Source organism: Rhea pennata, chromosome 11 (genome assembly GCF_028389875.1).
Source record: "Rhea pennata isolate bPtePen1 chromosome 11, bPtePen1.pri, whole genome shotgun sequence".
NCBI classification, from domain to species: domain Eukaryota; kingdom Metazoa; phylum Chordata; class Aves; order Rheiformes; family Rheidae; genus Rhea; species Rhea pennata.
The window spans coordinates 7027702-7046774 of NC_084673.1; the positions used below are offsets into that span (position 1 = coordinate 7027702).

At 44.6% G+C, this 19073-nt stretch overlaps 1 protein-coding gene across 8 annotated transcripts in view; it reads right to left on the bottom strand.

Moving 5' to 3' along the window:
• The window catches only part of ATP11C (ATPase phospholipid transporting 11C), a 66616-nt gene that overhangs the window by 15639 nt on the left and 31904 nt on the right, over positions 1-19073 (bottom strand). For 7 of the 8 annotated variants that reach the window (XR_009959619.1, XM_062585007.1, XM_062585003.1 and 4 more), the window contains exons 7-24: positions 17081-17184; positions 16327-16377; positions 15386-15450; positions 14712-14793; positions 14214-14364; positions 13082-13279; positions 11236-11397; positions 10480-10637; positions 9392-9463; positions 7868-7941; positions 6860-6963; positions 6071-6252; positions 4626-4889; positions 4093-4267; positions 2766-2868; positions 1225-1370; positions 821-880; positions 97-224 (exon numbers count right to left, since the gene is read on the bottom strand). Coding sequence is in view for 7 of the 8 variants with exons in the window: in XM_062585007.1 (XP_062440991.1) it covers positions 97-224; positions 821-880; positions 1225-1370; positions 2766-2868; positions 4093-4267; positions 4626-4889; positions 6071-6252; positions 6860-6963; positions 7868-7941; positions 9392-9463; positions 10480-10637; positions 11236-11397; positions 13082-13279; positions 14214-14364; positions 14712-14793; positions 15386-15450; positions 16327-16377; positions 17081-17184 (2279 nt within the window). In the remaining variant the exon portion in view is untranslated. The remainder of the gene's footprint in view (positions 1-96; positions 225-820; positions 881-1224; positions 1371-2765; positions 2869-4092; positions 4268-4625; positions 4890-6070; positions 6253-6859; positions 6964-7867; positions 7942-9391; positions 9464-10479; positions 10638-11235; positions 11398-13081; positions 13280-14213; positions 14365-14711; positions 14794-15385; positions 15451-16326; positions 16378-17080; positions 17185-19073) is intronic. The other variant, XM_062585004.1, reaches the window with a different exon arrangement.

A 19073-nucleotide genomic window follows, 5' to 3' on the forward strand; every position in this document is an offset into this window, starting at 1 on the left:
CAAACGATACCTGATGGGCCACTCCCTCCACTAACAAGACTTCAGCCACAGCTAACGGAGTTGCGCTAAGGGCTTACCGAATCCTTTGGTACTTACATATACAGCTGTGGATCTGAGGTCAGTGTGTCAATGCTGATGTGCTGCTCCAGGAGGCTATAAGCCAGGATAGGTAGCGATGTGAAGCAGATGTTGTACATGGTAAGATAAGCAGCATCATACAGTGGCTTGAAAGAGGAAGAAGGGGTAATATAAGATAGAAATTCTGCTTTAAGAATCCCTCCCCATAAACACTAATCTTTTCCAACTCTTGCCTCTGCAAATACTCGTTAAGTTTCTACTCCTTGTCATAGCCCGAAATAACTGTTTCCTTTGATCCGGCTCACACTTCATGCAATGCCACTGGGTCGAGGTAGCTGGAGGCCTTGCAGGCCGCCACAGCACAGCCGAGATCCCTGTCCTCTCCCTGCTCCACTGAAGGCAGCAGCCGCATTTCCAGGAAGTTTTGTAACAGAATTGTCTAGTCTATAGCTCATTCTCCAGAAAAATATGATTAAATAGCAGTCATCACAGCTATTTGAAAGTTGCTCTGGTGCTGCTGTTTCTATTAATATACTTGATGTCTCCTGTGACTCTCCAAGGACTATATTTTTTTGGAGAAACAATGACTTTTTTAAAAATAAGTGGCTCTCTTGAGACATATTCCTACTGTCATCTAAAGGTAGGTGAGGATGAGACAGGAGACCTGAAGTCAAGCCTCTACAAGAACAATTGATTCTGTGACTTGTTATCCTGCCTTTATAGACGTGATACTAGAAATTACCTGTTGTGAGAAGCCACAGAAGAACTGGTATAAAAATTGCGGTAATATGAAGCAAAGGTTCTAGAGAAACAAGAGACAAATGTTAGCAGAGAAGCATACCCGTACCCACTGTACGTTTAACTTCTCAATCTAAATTCAAATAATTTTTCCTAATACAACCCTTCTTCTCAGTAGTTTTCTACCAACCATAAAACTAATCCAATAAGCTTCTAGTATTTGCAGAAGACCCTGGAAGACAGTCATACATTTACATCCTGCTGTAAGTATCGCTTTCAGCCAAAAGGCATACAAAGGTATCTCTCTCTCTCTATAAGGTAAACAGATCTTATAAAACAATACTTTTCTTCTGTTATCAGAGGGGTCCACAGCATAAATAGTGAAATAAGTTGAACATACACCCTTACCTTATAGAAGAAATACTGTACAAGGTGTGCTATTCTCACATAATACAAATGCCCATGTGCTAGTAGCAATTTTCTTAAGTGCTTAAACTTTGGAACAGCATAATCACTATTTCTTGAAGCCTGCCGTCCTTCTTTGCCTTTTATACCTGGAGACAGAAACACAGCAAGGGATTAATCTGTAAGGCATGAGAATTTGGACAGAGGCTCCCCATTAGGCTTGTTCACAAAACCCAGTATTTCAAGCCATGACAAAGCCCCCCTACTTTCTCCTGAGTCTTCAAACTCCTGACATCTCAAAGGTGCCCGCAACCTAGGCCGCCTGGCACACCCACCCACGGCACCCTGAGGACTGCATTTGAGGGCTCTGGTTCTAGGACAATCAGACCTCAACTCAGTTTTAAACCTCAGTTTAAGTTATTATCTGATTTCCAACCTAAGAGAACATGGTGAAGAATATCTAGGAAAACCTGACGAAAGACACGGAATTGGTTTCCCTGCATGCTTGCCTGCACCTTACACCATCTAGTTATTTCATTCCAGACCTCTGAGATATCCCATCATAGAGCTAAGCTCAAGGAAACCAGGTTTGTTCAGTCAATAAAGCATATTCACAGGAATTACAACAGAATAATATTCACTAGAGGGTAATATGGCATTTTCAATAGTCAAAACCCAAAGAGGTTGTCCTTTCTTTTCCATCTACCCTTCTTCAGTGCTAATAAAGACCCCTAGCACTCCCAGTGCCTCTGACAGTAATCTGCAGAAACTACAATAGTTTCCCCTGTCAGTCATACAAATGAGGCAAGAACAGCAGAACTGAGCATCAGCCCTTGGAAAACAGGTTGGCACCCAGTGCTGAATTACCAGCAGCTGCGATCAGGATCACAGACATACAGGGGAAGGACAAAGGCCAGTTTCAGCTCAGCTGAGATAAACAGACACCATCCCAGTGAAATCCTCAGCACTAAATTTAATAGCAAAGTGAAGAATGACAGAAGGTACATATTTCAGTTAAGTTAGTGTTTCCACAGAGGAGAGTAAAAACCCTATTGATTTTACCACTGGGTATGAAGGAGATACAAGAAGGGCAGAGAAAGATGCAAGACTGGACAAGTTTTTTTTATTTTAAAAACTTTACTTGTTACAAATTATTTTTTTTTTAAAAAAAACTGACATCTTAACTGCATTGAATTTAAAACTGTAATTTGTCATACATCAGTTTGCTACTCACGCCTTTTTTCCGACCAGTAAGCAGCCTTTACAGCCTTGAATTTGGCCAATAGCTTTTGAACACAATATGCAGTTTATCACAAAGGGCATGTTACTATCTTAACAGTCAGCAGCCTACCATGATCCCAAGCGCTTATTGGGAGTGAGACTGGCTCTGAGGAAGGCAGCAGCAGACATCTCACATTTTTCAGTGAGCTCTGTTTAACCATTTGCAGACAGAAACACTGCCCGTGCTCCAGTGAAGCCCTGTCAAGTTGATGAAGTCTGGAAAAATTTTACGTATCAGATTAGGTATTGTCAGCAAGTCTCACCTATTCCGACATGCGCTTCCAAAATCATACTAACATCATTTGCACCATCCCCTATTGATAGTGTTATTGGGCTCCCTTTTGTGTTCTTCACCATTCGCACAATCTGAAAAAATTCAGAGAAAAATCAGTAAAGCCAAAGACCTTGTTAAAAAAAACTCCAGAGATCCCTACTGCCCCACTTCAGGAGCACTTCCAAACAAGGAACCAGGCTTCTGTGGCAGCCAAACAACATCTGGAGAGTTCAAATTAATAAAAACTCTTGTTATTTCCTTCTCAGTCACCAACTAGAGCAAAACCCAAGATCCTGCTTTACAGGGCTAAAAGGACAGTATTTAAAGATCAAGTCACAGAGTGGTATCCTCCCCTTCCCTTCTGCCAGACCTACTCTTACACAGATTGGACCTCTCATGCATTTCACTTGGCAGCAAATAGTACCAGAGAATGGGGCGAAAAACACTGTTTATCAGGCTTTTGATACTACCAGCTACCATGGGGAAGCCATGGACTCCACTTTCCAAATTTGGAAAGAAATTAAAAGCACAAACTGTTTGTTTAACTGGCTTGTGCTCGTGGTTTCCTGCAAGCATATCTAACAAAGGTTGTGTGTTCATCTTTGAAAGACTAGTGTTTCCATCACACTCTGAAGTTCAGAGAACATACACATAGCCTGGAGGCATCCCTGACGATGATTAAGATGAATAAATTTTGTTTAATGCAATGCTGCAGGAAACACAGCTTCAAATTGTTATATGGAAATAACCACAGATTATACCTAAAGGCTGTTTTCTAAAAACATCTCTAAGGAAAGAGAAGCAGCACTTGGCTAACACTTGTGGAAAGTTTGCTGCTACCTAGAAGCTTTTCAAACTTGCATCATTTTCCTGTTAAATAATTCAGACTGTTATGGCAACGCTGTTTCATCCTAATATTACTAAACTGAATTAATATTACTAAACATTTGCATTACTTCCTGCTGAATAATAAGCCACTTCCACTAAAGTCCTCAGCAGCGTTTTTCTGAACTTTCACATCCACTGCCCAGTGCAGCAACTTGAATGTGGGCAGATCTCTCACGGAAGTCCAGAGCCCAAACCCAAACTGATTTACAAACAGGTTTTAGTACCACCTGGTAAATGAGAAAGCAAATAAACTTTACACAGATTCCCCATTACAGATTTTGAAGCCCACTTTACAGGTCATGTCACAAGTACCACCCGCCAGGCTGTAAGTGTGTCCTGTTACCTAATGAAATGTTTCACCGAGAAGAGCCCAGGCAGCAAAGTTTAGCTATGCACAAGCAACAGTGGGTGAAAGCCACAGGACATACCTGTGCTTTCTGCAAGGGAGCCATCCGACAGCACAGGACTGCAGTACACTTCAAGCAGATTTGCAGGAATATGTTTTTGTAGTTACTAGAACTGGAGTCCTGAGAAGGATTGAGAATTAGCGACAGTGTGGAGCCATCTATAATCAGGCCATATTCCTGACTGAACGTCCAGCTTCTAGGACACAAGGAATAGGAATTAAAAAAAAAGAGAGATAGAAAAAAGAACAAAGTTACATCTTAAGAAGTTAATCTAGCCATTTGTGCCATCTTAGCAGAAAAAGTTACTTCTGTATTAAGCTTTTTCTCCACCCCTCTTTATGGCTTAGTAACCTTAAAGTTTGGATTTAACCACATGCAGACTTCACTAAAGGAATTCAAAACAAACTAATACTAGAGATAATGAACAAAGGAAAGGAATCAGCAGCAATAAAAGCAGCAAGCCCCCCATGCTGCAACACGGTGGTATTTCTCCATCAAGCTTGCACCTGCATCCCATAGCATTATTCAAGTGCACACCCAAGTATACCACGTACCTTTTCAGCCCCCCTCGATTTTTGGGAAAGTCCTGAATCAGCTTTTTATGATATTCCATTAGCAGCTCATGGAGCCGATCCTCCTTCCTTTCGCTCTCACCCACGGTTGCTGCCGTTAGCTCCAGCAGCTCGGTGCTGGTCTGGAAGAGCCTGCAGGCATAGCAGGTGGATTTAGCCGTTTCCATCTTGTCTCCAGTCAGCACCCACACCTTCATGCCGGCTGTGTGCAGAGCTTCAATCGTCTCTGCTGACTGTTCCTGCAGTCTAAAAACGGAAGCAAACATCCCATATCACACTTGGTGCTCCCGGGCGTCTCCACGCGCTGACCCACGCGGCCCCGGCCCAGAGCCCACCATCGAGGGGGAGTCGAGCACCCAGAGCCCGCACAGCTTCAGGTGCCCTATAGTGTTACGTAGCTGGTCCGAGACCCTTTACAGATGCAGCCACAGACTCTAAGCACTATTCATATCCCAGCTACTAGATGAGGTGGAAAAGTCATAATTAGCAAGTGTTGCTGATGAACCATGAGCATTTAATGCTTGCTGGAATATTAGCTCTCAAACTGACTTGACACCTACAGCTAGAGTTCTCCATGCTGCTGGAGAGAAGCAAATCAAGTTTAAAGCAGCTTTAGATTATAAGTAAAGTGAAAAAGTCTGATGGAAGAATAAACAAGACCTTCAGAGAAGACTGCAGAGTTTTTCCCAGCAAGCCTATGGCAGGGAATTCAGAAATACGTTGCTAAGACAGAGCACCTTACGGGTGTAAAGAGGCTTAACCAACACTGCCATTTAAGCCTTGCAACTCCCTAAGGCATACTTATTTTACGAGTAAAAAATAAGATAGAGAAATTACTTGATTGTTCCCTAGCCAGAAACTACTACCACAAGAATAAGGCTTAGGACTCAGCAGTCTCAAACTTTTATGTTCAGCCAAAATCATTGCCTTATACTGCAAAAGAAAAGAGCCAAAAGTAAGAGCTTAAGTTACATATGTAGTTACTATAATTGCACATAAAACTGAATCAGTGTTGATATGCAAATTAGCCTGCATGCCTAATTCACTTTCTAGAAGCGTAAGTACTTCTGTAACTTCATTAATAAATCCTAATTCCTGCCTGTCTCGCCAATTTTTACAACAAGGTACTATGTAATGGGCTGTGGCACAGTAATTGCCCTGGATATTTTCAATATCAAGACATTGCAATGACTGCCTTGCTGTTTCATTTCTTGCAGACTGTTCTGGGTTTCATCATTGCTTTTTTTCCTCCCATTTTTCCCACACTGTCCCTTAATCATGCCCAAGGTGATCCCAGGCAGAACATTTAATTTGCTGCAGCTTGCACCAGCACACATGGATCCATCCCAGCAAATTAGGACAACAACACAAAGTTGGAAAAGCTGTGTCCTCTACAGTGCCTGGTCTGCACATGGTCATCCCTTTACCTGTCTTCTACAGCAGTAGCCCCAATCAAGTGCATGTCTGCTTCTGTGTCTTCAAACACCTTTGCCATCTTTTCTTCTCTGTCTTGCAGAGCCATCTTGGCTTCATTAAGTTGCCTGTCAATTCTGTCATACTCCTTTTGAGTTAGCTCTTTGAATGCCACACAAAGCGTTCGATATCCATCCTTACGGGGGAGGGAGGAAAAAGAGACAAGTGTCTTAAAGCCACGTTTTCCACACCTGCCACCATTAAGGTTAGCATTTTTTCCTTGCTGTTAGTTGTTCCTGTCAGCATTGACCCTGACAGCAGTGACAATTTGTTGGCTTAAGTCAACTCTATGTCCCTATGGCCACCATACGAAAAACAGAAGGACCAGAGCAGACAATGTGCACCCGGAGGGGACAGCATGGCTCAAGCATGGGACACTATCCCAGTGCACAGCCACTGCTGCCAGACCCCTCCTAGGAAAACGCTCCTCTTCCACCTTCACATGCAAAACAACTCTAGACTGATTGAAAGATCTCTCACCAGCAAAAAGATTGTTATTGTTACTTTTATTTTTAGCTTGCTTGGGAGATGCTTAGATACAACTTCAATAAAGACCATATAAGTATATCAAAAGTCAAATAAACGTGGAAGCCAAAGATAAAAAAAGGAAAGAAGCTTGGCTTCAAAACAGTAAGTGACACTCACATTTTCAACACTTTCCTCCAAAGTAAGGTCACATCCCTATTTTTGGAATAAGGCTTTCCTGACCCCAGGAGCCAGCCAAATTCCATCTACATTCTTACCATAGCATTGCGGTCTACGTGGACTTTAGTTTTTTGAATTTCTTCTTGTTGCACTCTTGGAAAAATAGAGGAGTCTGCTCCTTTACAGAAGAGAAGCAACTTTCCTAAAACAAAGTTATAAACAGTTTATAGCATTCAAAACCTGTAGAAATACTTAATTGACTTCAATATCCAAGAAATGATGCAGAAGAAGAAATCTGGCAGGACTACAGAAAGAACTAGTAGAAGCAGGATTGTCTATTGAAAGATGTCTGACACTAAGTTGTCCAAAACCTTGTTTGACTTTTAATACCTTGGTCTGAAATATCAGAAGTCAGTATCTGCCTCTGAGTAAACTTCCTGCAAAAGGCTGGACAAAGTTTATTTTTTCCTACATTAAAACCCTAGCATTCTGGCAAGGTGCAGGGTAAAACTACAGTGTTCTCTACTCTGGAGAAATGAAATTTGAGAAGGATGGTTACCTCTAACTTTTTTAATTTTTAATTTATTTATTATTTTGCTATTGCCATTCCCCCTCAGGGGAAGGCCTCAGATCTCCTCTCGGGTCTGCCCCATGGTTGTATATCAGGCTGGAACGTAGCAGGCAAAAGCAGGGTGTGCTCCACAGGTCACTGTCCCCATCACTCCCTCACCTCCTGGCACTGTGAGGGATGAAGCTTGCCAGTTTAAATGCAGAGGAGAAAAGATGGGACCACAAGGAAGAGGAACAGACCAGGACGAGTGGACAGCCTGGGACTTGACACAGGCAGCGTTTGCTGGGCACAGAGCACACGTCTGGCCAGTCACTGGAGGTCAGCTCACGGGTATTAAGTGGCTGCCTTTGGTAACCTCTATTGGTCAGAGCCTTCATCTACTAAGCTAATTAGATAAGCCTAGAAAATCTTCAGCTTGGCTTCTCTGTATTACAGCATGCGGCGCTACACGTGTTCAGCACAGGAATAAAGCAAACTTATATTTGTGTGTATGTGCACACATCTTTAGGAGACCAGAAGTGAGTTTTAACCGTACCTGTGGTGGTTCTCACGATGACACTCATACGACGACGGACAGGATCAAAGTTCAATACATGAAGAAGTTGGTACCTTTCAGAAAACAAGAACGAACTGAGCTTAGACTTGCTAGACAAAAAACAGTTATTTAAGACAGAAAATCATGTAGTAGTCTAAAAACCTATGCACGGTACAAGTCATAGCACTACTTGGTTATGTACTTTTTAAAGATACTGAACAGATCTTAGCTACAATTCTCTGGTATGCTGCCACTGAACAGCTCCCAAAGCCAGCACTAAGGGCTCAGCGGGAACACAGAGCAGAAAAGCTCTAGTGCTGCTCTGAGGGTAGGGCTGAGAGTATGGACACATGGGAGAACAACCACAAGGCAAAGCTTTGGGTACACTGTGAGCCAGCTATACTCCACTAACTGCCCACAAGCACACTCCTTGGTGCAGTAAAAATGAGGTAATGCACCCTGCAAAGCAGACTGAGGCTAGAACTCCATTGCTTTTACTAAAAAAATAAGAGCGTGCAGACATGTACCTAGTACGTAGCTGATGCAACGCAAGCTCACTCACTGGTTTGTTCTCCTGCATAATATCCTCCCTATTTGTGTGTTCCAAACCTCAAAACTTGCTTTTCTTTTCCCTGCAGGTCAGCGAGCCCAAGGTTTGGATACTCCTGATCCTCAGAGGTGCACGCAGTCCTCCTGGGAGGCCCTGCGGTGCAGCTGCCCCACGCATTACCCCGCAGCACAGTACCGACAGGGCTGGCTGCAGGCCGGGAACACCACATGCAACACCCTTCAGGACAGGGGCTGCTCAGCATCAGAGCTGGGTGGGAAGGAGGAGCTGCCCCAGCCAAGGTCCTGCAGGGCCACCAAGCCACCAGGAACAGACGCAGAGTGGCAGGCTGGCAGGGCACCACATACTGCATGTGATGACATTAGCTCTTGCATTTAATTAAGAAATTTCAACATAAGCAGAGTAAGAAGTGAATTTTGCTTGTGATGGCAAGTTCTAGGGGAGCAGCTAGATTTGATAATTCATTCTCAGGTGCCTGCAGATGTCATAGGTGTTGTCAGCACAGCATGAAATCTAATCTTCAGTTGTGGGGCGGGGGGAGAAGTTACAGCAAAAGTGTGTTTACACGAGGGAGCAACTTCATGCAGTTCAGGCTTTCAGAGTACCCTGCTCTGAGGCCCAGCCACTGTCCATGAGTCCAGGGAGTTATCTGGATAGGTAGATACTGAAGAAGGATATGCACACACTCAAGGGACGTGAATTTAGCTAGTCAACTAGAAATGACCGCAGGTTTTTGCGAGTAAGCCTTTTAGCCTTTTCTTTGCTGTCTTGCAATTTGTAAAAAGAATGAATTTTGTGGCAGGTCAGTAACCTGTCTGACAACCCTTGCTGAACAGCTTTGACCCTGTCTCCTTTGCCACACAGTCTGAATTTAATTAAACCACGTGGGAGCCAGGACTGAGCAGAGTCCATTCTATTATAAGCAATATTCCTTGCCAGGCTGCCAGGGCACTTACATTTCAGTTTCATTCTTTTGGTTTTGTATTTTCATGAAATCATTTTCAAATCCTAGAAAAGTGAAACCATACCTGTCAATAAACAAGAGGACAGAACAACATTGAAAACATCCATTGGCACATATTACACATTAGCAAAGTTTTTATTTCATGTTCTGTACTGCAGAGGAGAGCAGAGAAGTTATCAAATCCAAGCTAAAAAGCTCTGCTGGATGTGTGCTTGTTCCATGCAGAGCCAGCTCTGATGCGTTGGCATTGCTCCCATAAGCAGGAGAGCCAGGCACTGCAAAGCACAGGCACTGAGACGCTCTGCACTCAGTCCCCAGGGCTCCAGCAGATTTACAAGGCACTAGCAAGTATACAGATGCAACAGCCCTATCTTAAAAAACAACAACAAAAAAAAAAAAAACCCCAAAAAGGGAATTAGCAATTGCATCTTAGGAAGAACTCTAATGTGGGTTTCACAAGAGTAACCCACATCATTATTTTAGCACTGCATACAAAGAAACCAATCTGGGGGCAATATTCACATATCATGTAAGTATCACATAGCAAATGCTGTCCATTCTCAGGCACTAGGACAGAACCTGCACATGTCCATGTAAGCTCCAATCACAGAACCATAGAATCAGTAAGGCTGGAAGGGACCTCCGGAGATCATCTAGTCCAACCTCCCCGCTCAGCAGGGCCACCTAGATGGCCAGACAGGGTTGCATCCAGGCGGGCCTTGAAGATCAAATGAGTCTATCTCCTCTTCAAGCACTGCAATGCTTTGGGACTCCTCTCAGTAGTGAATGCAAAGCCCAGCTTCTTGAAAAGCTGCTCAGTAAAGACCAATTGTAGAGTAACACTTTTACTGAAAAACTTATTCAAACCCAAAGACTCATGTGACTTCACAGGGCTGTGGAGCATGCCCAGGGTTAGTACTCCAACATGCTTTCCAAACACCTGCCATTTACCAGTTTGTGAGCACCTGATCAGAGAAAAGGGTCTACTATTTTCAGGCAACCTTTACCTCCCTCCTGTTATGTCAGCTCACACACACACACACACACAGAAAAAAAATCTACAACCTTAAAAATTCTTACATTTTTGCCCCCTTCACCAAAGCAATTTCATCTGGGGAAGAGGATATGTAGGTACATTTGTCTTCCTGATGTCCTATCAATCCATCCACCTGGTCTCCTTCTTTGATTCGAACAGTGTGGCACAGGCACAAGGCACGCAGGAACAGCTCTTCTCGACACTAGGCAGAATCAGAGGAAGGGTTTGCTACAAACTTCAGTCCATGTATCAAGCCTAATCTCAAAGTCCGTGGTGGTGATTTTTGTGTACGTATATTTTTAAAAACAACTATGATTAAGACAAATAACTTTTTTTTCACAATAGTAATTCAGACAGGTTTCAGAGAAGTCCTTATTAGACAGTCAGTAACCAGCTCTCTCTGTGCAGTTCCCCTTGGACCAGTTAATTTCAGAGGTCCGTGCCACGCCTTAGTTCAAGCGCAGCTGCCAAATAGCTGCTTCTACACTTCCACACTATACAGTGTTGTCTCAGTGATGGAGAAAACATAAAAGTCCCAAGAACTGATCCATTATTGCTAGACATCATCTCTATGCAAGCTCAGTGAGCTGTCAAGACCAAACCCAAACATCCAGAACACCTACAAACTATGGGAAAAATAAAATACTACATTCTTGATCTGTGTTTTCTTTTCTCTCTTCCCTCCCCAGTCAGCTAGATCCCTGCACCTGAACTTGTACTTCCACAGCAATAGATCAATTAATTTCTCAGCCTGGAGCCAGCAACAAAAAACGTAGGTTATCACCAGACAGACTCCTTACTTTCTCTGCATTGCCACAGTATTTTGGGGGGCCATCAGTCTGGGAGAAGCCATCAACCTCCGACACGCAGCCTTTGTACTTGTGTCCATCTATGCAGCATTCGATGAACTCCATGCTGTTTTCCGTCAAGGTCCCAGTTTTGTCTGTGAACACGTACTCCACCTAAAAGCAAGCAGGCAGCAATTTTCCACCTCACTGCATTTCCACCCTCCATTGCTGTGCAAAGAGCCATGGTGTAGCCACTCAAAAAATGAAAGCCTGGGGCATTTTGATGCATCTTACCCAATCCTGGAGAATCCTCTTCCACTTTCCTAACCTGGACCCTCAAAAGAGGCATGTGCCCCAGGTGAGTTGAGTTTAACTAGTTGAGTTTAACACAGTTTAACTGCCTTCCTCAAAACAGCTCCCTTGTTTCACTGGCTGGAGGCAGCTCCTAGAGACTTCTAAAACCCATCTCGAGGCCCTTAGCCTTTCCTCATCCTCTTATTAGGAACTTTGCTACAGCTTGATGATTATAGAGCTGCTACTGCAGGCCTGTTGCTTCCTTTGTGGGATTTTCATCTTGGTGGTGTATTTAAATTAGGTAATTGTTACTCCAAATCGAACAAATTGAGCAAAAGGAAAGTAGGGGGCTCTGCACCCACACCACACACAGTTTCTGCTCATGCAGATATAAAACAAACAGGAGCTAGCAGCTACCTAAGGGCTCCAGCAAAACCAGCAGCAGCATGGACGAACGTGCGTTACAGGCCTGGGGAGACAATCGGGCGGACATTATTTTCGCTAATCCTTGAAAGAGATAGAGGATTTTTTATTTATAATCGAAGCACTGAAAAGCAAACCATCCTGACATGCAGAGTGCTGCACTTGACATTCCCCAATATGGAAACAATTCACATGACCCAATTCCTACTCTTTCATACACTATTTATAACCTTCCCCATTTCACAAAGTGAGTAGAATCACATTAAACGGAAATTGCCACCAAACCAGCTGAAGTTGTGTACTGACAGGACCATGAGTGACTGGTAAAACAAGGTTTTCTTATTAAGGAGACCATTAGAGACTCTTGCGGCAGTGTCCGCCTAATTATTTTTCAGAGCTATCAAGAGCTGTGTGCTGGAACAAAAACAGCAATCAATTTTCTCCCTGTCCTGCTCTATACCGAGACTTGATTTTCTTTAGTCTTAATTAAATACAGCAAGGCTTTTAATTTCTGCTTAAGCTTTCTTGTTAAAGAAGCGGTATAACGACAAGACACCATGGTTAATCACTTCTGCAGGTTCCTCTAAGTATCGCAATATTCAATTTAGCTCAATACTCCGAAGATTTGATATTTCTGTTTTTTTGTTTTCAACAGAACATCCCAACAGCTATGGAGCAGGAGAGAGACTATCACGCAGGAGAGAACATCTGAGGCACAGTCATCTCAGTCTACAGATGCAAAAAAATTTACCAAAAGTGATAAACACCACATTGCTGCCTCCCCCTCCACCGACGAGACGCATGCCGTCTGCCACAGCGAGCACAGAGCGGTTTGCTGGCTCAGGGTGGAGAGAAAAGCCTCTCCTGCCCTCCCCTGGCACAAGAGATGCCAGCCCTGCTGCTCCTGCCAGGGCACCAGAGGTGTTCACATGGGGAAGCAGCAGGTTTACAGAAAAATCCTCCCTTGGGTCACTGGCTAACGCAGCTGGTCGACAGCCCCACCACGGAGGGAAGAGATGGTGCGTGCACAGAGTTCACCCTGGTGACAGCAGTGCACTCTTCTGCCTCACCTTCCTGTCTGGGGTGCTCTACTGCCAATATAGCCAATTTTAGCTAAAGCAAACACAGAGTATGCTCTGACCTGTCCAAGCTCTTCATTCAGGTCTGAGGTGTTCACCAGTGCACCTTCTTTTATTTCTTCATCATACATCTCCTTATCCCAAGAGATGAAGAAGGAGCCCAAGAACTTCTGCATCTCTACCGTAACATACATGGAGACTGGGATAATAAAATTGAACAGGACCATGAATGACAAGAAGTCTGTAAACATCCTCAAAACCTGTAATGGAAAAAGGAGAGGAAAATGCAGTCTATGCCCATCAGACATAACTGGGGGATCGATTTAGGTTACAGCAACACCTCCAAGGTTTTAGACAGCTTTTTTCCCCCCCCAGAGTTAAATAGAAAAAAAGTCAATGAAAATAAGAGGGAACACAGCTAAGGTGCACAGCCAAAGTCTATTTTTCTTCCATGTAGGAAATCCTTATCTTCTGCAGCTCTACAAAGGTACTTTGCAGAAGCGTATTTCAGTGTACCATAATGGCTAAAGCTATGTCTTATTCAAGTATACTGCTATAACTGCTCTAGGCTGATTCTGGTCTCAAGTTGCTGGAAATGAGGTGCAAGTGGTCTGAGACCAGTGAAGCCACGACCAAGGTATAACCAGTTCAGTGACATCTAAGTCTCCCTCAATAACCAACCAAATCAACTGCTCGCCCCGCACGCACACGCTTGCTCTTCCAGGCTTGGCCGTCCGTGTCTCAGCAAGTTTAACAGCCTAGCTGACACGGCCTCAATTCAAGTTTATCTACTCAAAGCTGAAATGTAGCTCAAGTTCAGATAAGGATTCACGCTAAATCAGCTGCTACGTTTACATAACGTTTCTGCATGGTGCGAACGATGTTCTCTGCCTGCTGTCAGTAACTGGCATGCATTCACTTTTCTCCAGGGCAACTGGGACGCCAGCGCACAAGCACCAGGCCTGGCTAGGAGCACTGCTTTGCCCTACTCCACACGATCATTCTCGTGCACAAGCAGGAATAAGGTAGGCAGCAACCGAGACAGAAAACAAATACAAATCGGAGAGACTGAAGTAAATGACAGCACTTCCAAAGAGCAAGCAGGAACTGCAGGGCCAGCAGCAGACATTATCAGATTAAATAAAACTGTCAGAATAAATAAAGTTGGAGGAGGTGCTGAAACAAATCCATTACCTTGAACGTCTCTTTCTCTTTCTTAGTCTTTTCATTGTACCAAGGCTCATCATTAAATGGATTACTCTGCCAGACATATTTCAGTGTTGTGCACACCGTAGCTTTGCTCAATAGGATGCATAAATACACTATCAAAAAAGCGTTGATAGATCTGAAAAACAGGTTTCTCTTTAAAATTCTTGCAGCTATTTTTTAACAAAAATTATGCAAATAAGCAGGAACAAAACTTCCTTATTTTTAAGGGAATTACAGAACAACTGCTTTTGACAGTGCTGATAGTCAGGTTCAGTTCATATATTTTAACATTTTAGTTTAAAATAAAAGATACTAAATGTTGCAGCTTCTTGAAAGATAGGCTTAATCAAATACACAGATTTTCTATGCAATCAGAGAGCATCTGAAACAAAAGGCAGCAGATTAGGGGATTATTTCTGCACAAATCATCTGCGGAAAAAAACCCCCAGCTTTTACCAATTTTTTCCTACTAAAAATACTCACTTCTCTACAGCAGAACGTTTCTGAGATTTCCCTTGGTAGTTCAAAGCCATTTTCGTTTCCATTCCAGTATAGACTGCAACTCCTACAGAACATTAAAGCAGAGCTCGTAAGAGACTTGCAACCCAAGAGGGATCCAAGCTCTCCCTCAGCCATAAGGGGCATCAGTGTTTACATGCAATTTGATTCTCAGTTCAAGAACAAGGGCTTGCCTAAGGGCTGCGTAGCCACAGAAGCCTCAGCAGCTGCTAAGTAACATTAATTGTGTATATCCTGAGCATTGCTCAGCAGCCTAGGAATCACAGAGATAGAGAAAGGGTTAGCCTTCCATCTCGGCCTGCATCCTAAATTATAGATGTCTATGACTGAGATAATAGCACAGGTTTCCAGCAGAGGATTTGGAGACAATTCCCGACTCTTCATGCATCAGGCAAGAAGGTAAAAGCTTGCTCAGCTGTATTAACGCAGCCTACACAGCTCTGCAGACGTAGCCAGCATCTCCAGATCTCACCCTCCAAACTTTGAAGTCAACTTGCATACAAATGCGACTAGAGTCCTGGCAGACAGGCTGTCAATAAGCATTTTCCCCTCCCTAGATTTAGGGCTGAACGTCTATGTTTGTCTTCTAGCATTGCTCAGAGCTATTTAAATAAAAATAATTTTAAAATATTGTTCACCATAGATCTTCTTGGTATTTTTGAGGGTAGCACCTTTCAACAACAGGTTTTCAGGACCCAAAGACCTAAACATAAAAGAAACAACATTACCACACTGAAAACACACTCAAATTTCTTTATAATTCCAACCCAGAGATAAATTAGAAGCCTAAATAAAGGTTCTTAAACCCAGTTCAATCAATCAGGCCCTAGATGGTGGATTTGTTCCCCACCAGATCATTTCAGATCGACTGCACGAGGACCAGGGCTGCCCTCCCGTCCTGGCTCTTCACAGCGCTGGGCCCATTCCCGTTTCCCCTGACCCAACATCGCTACTCATGGTAAAAGCGTGTTTTGCTAACACAGACAAGCCACCGGTTCTCAGACCGCAAGAGGAACCAGTCAGACGCCCAGCACATCCGCAGAGAGGCGGCTGGCTTTCTGGGGAGCAGATGTGGTGCTCACCATACCACGCTTCGCTCCTGCTGGCTTTCACTTCAGCAGGGGAACAAAGTTAACGGGTGATCCGGCCCTCAAGGCTTTGGGATCAAGATGCCTGTTGGACCTGCTCACCCGTCAGGCCACGAAGGACAGCTCTTGCAAGGACAAGAGTGGATGAGGAGAAATACATGTTTTCTTACATCACGTGAGCGCTCAGACCTGCAAACCCACATCCTGGGTCATTTCTTGGAGGCTCTAACAGTTATGAGCTGAGACTAAAGAGATTGCCTCCAGCTTTCACTCCAAGTTACCAAAAGCTTCTCCAAATCACCAGGAGTGGTACAGATGAATCACTGAGTGGTAGAATAGAGTAGGCAGAGAGATAAATTACAGGCCTCCTTTAATAAGGAAAGTATTTGGAAAGAAAACAAACATTCCCTTGCGATGGCAACAAGTTCAGACCGTTGATACAGATGCCTAACATCTTTGAGCAGGGCCAGCAAAACAGCAACAAGACTAACCTGGCTACAGGTTCTTGATTACTTCTGTAGATAATAATTCTTCCAACAAATCTGCAATAAGAAACCTGTATTATAAACATGTGCTGACTTTCCATTACAAAGGGCAACCACAAGCATATTGAACCCCATCAGGGGATGGGAACAAACATTGAGATTAGCACCCTGGAGAGCCTTCCACTTCGGAGCGGTCCCTGCAAGCTGGACAGAGACTACCACGTGCCACCCAGCCCGCGCTGCTCTTCCCATTTCCGCTCCTCAGGGGAGCGGTACTCACTGACTACACACGTGCACTGCTGTTTCACGTGCCAAGTAAAACACACTGCAGCAAACCCCCTTCAAGGGGTCTAACCACAAAGACCCCTGATTCCCAAAAGCAAGTTTGGGCCAACGCATTTTTACTTCAAGCATATGCTTGCCTGAGAATAGGTGCGGGGACCACTACTACCAGCTTAGCTGACAAAGAATAACTCATTACACCGTGAGGGGCACTTCACTAGAGATGTTTTACTGCAAGTCTGAGCCCTGAAGGAGGCTGGCTTTGACTTTGCCATCCCTGGTCAGGAAGGAGGCCAGCAGCTTATCACCACCTTCAGAAAAGTCTCTCTCTCGGACGAAAGGAAAGCTCCGTGCACCTCGCGGGCCTGCGGCTGACTGGGCGCCCGCGCAGCGGGCTCGGGCAGCCGCAGGACGACACCACCAGCCAGCGAACGCCACGCGGGGAGAGGCCAAGAGCAGCGGCCGTCGCAGTACTCACTTGTAGAGGTCGGGCTGCGGCTGTTCGCACTCGATGGTGGCAGTAAGGGAGTCTATGGCTTCATCCGTACAGAGCACGGTGGTATCCCGCACGGCGTAGTGAGTCTAGGCAGAGACAGCACGGGAGCCAGCTAGCCCCGCCAGCTCCCAGAAACACAACCCACGCTCCAGCGCTCGGCGGCTTTTAGCAAGTGGCTTAAAACACGGCTGCGTGGAAACGGCTCGCGAGAACGAGCCGAGCTCTCGCCCCTCTCCCACAAGCCAGCTGAAGGCCGAAGTTAACGTGCTTAGAAGAACCGCAGCAGGAAGGAGCCGTTAGACGCTGTTCAGTAAGGAATGCACTAAGAACGGAGCAGCTCGGGGTCCCCCCGAGCGCCAAGCCCGCGAGGCTCGCGACTCCTGCGGCCGGGCCCGCGCCACGGGGAGGCTGCGGCGCTCCCCGGGCAGCGGGGCCTCCGCGGCCCGCGCCGCTCCTGAAGGCCATTAGGAGCCGGCTGCGGTGCCAGGGGACCGGGCAGAGCACCGACAGACTCGAAGCTATTTTTAGCAGCTGCTGCTGCGAAGGTTCATCTCTCACAACTAATTAGAAAGCCCACGAAGGATCCACCCGCCGCCTTCAAGGCTCTATTTATAGGAGCTGCTCAGAGCTCTAAGTCACCCCAGGCTCTCAGACAGACTGCATTAATCCATCTCTGTAAACAAATTCATTAAAAAGCTTCCTCAGGCCACTACGTTCGTGTTCCTCTTACTGTGCATCCCAGGAAGGTCCATGACATTACACGCACTGCATTCACGATGTTATGAATACCCGCCTTAATGCACTTCTGGTCTCCTGCCTAGGTTTTCATCTTAAAAGCACGCACACACGTGCAATTCTGCTATAAATCACAGCTTTTGTGAAGCACCTCAGATCTGTTCATACAAAGCCCAGTAGTGAATCAGGCCTTTTTATTGAGGTTCGCGTCCACCGGTCCTGCGACCACGGACACTGAAAGCCCTGGATGATACCTCCAGGCAGCCTCCTAATCGATAGCAGCTCTTGGCTTATTTAGCACTCATCTTCTTTTACCTACCATACGACCAAGGAGTCCTGCTTCAAAAAACAGAACCCTGCCAAAATCAGCTGTATAATTCTGCCTTAGTTTTATGCAGTTAGGAATCTTCCTGCATAAGCACGATCTGACACATGCCAAATACCAGAAAAGTATCTAACAGGTAGGCAGCAAGTTTCAGTGTTCACAAGGTTTTGAGAGTACACGATCATCCTTCCCTCGCCCTAGTTTTGCAGAAAGCCTGGTTTTTGACGTTAGATCTATGTCCCCAAACAGCACTCGCTGTTCTATCCTTTCCCTACCCCACTCTCTTCAAACTTTCATTTTTCATTTTCATTTTATCAAGAAACAGGAGACAGCTCCCAATCATCTACAAGAATTCAGAAACCACTGCTTAAAACAGAAATTTAGCATTTTACTTGCATTCAAAAGTTGGTAAGAGCTAGGACTTCCAAAGTTATTTTAACTAATGCACGTAATGTACCTGATGTTAATAAACAATCACCTATTTAAATTGATTATCTATTTTGGGCCTCAAGCAGCATCAAAGCTACATTCCTCTTTGCTAGCGTACGCGAACACAGCATAGCACCTACGTGTGATTTGTAGCATCAATTAGCAGCCACCCATAGAGACTAGCTGTAGACCCCTTATAATGCATGAGATCAGGGATGGTATTCCCACCAGCTTCAGTGTGCTGGAATTAGTCAGGTAATTTTAAAGTAACTTGCATTTTTTCCTACTGTAGTTGTTAACATCCGTACAAATGTTTATCAAATACAAGTGCAAACAAGTTTGTCTTCTGATATAGAATATTTTTTGTCATCATTTCTTTCCCCATTTTGGGGAGGTGAGAAGAAACCAAACTAAGGAAGAGATTCGTCCTGAGCAGGAAAAATGCCAGAGGAATTTCACCTTCTTGACCCAAAAACTGGGGCGAGG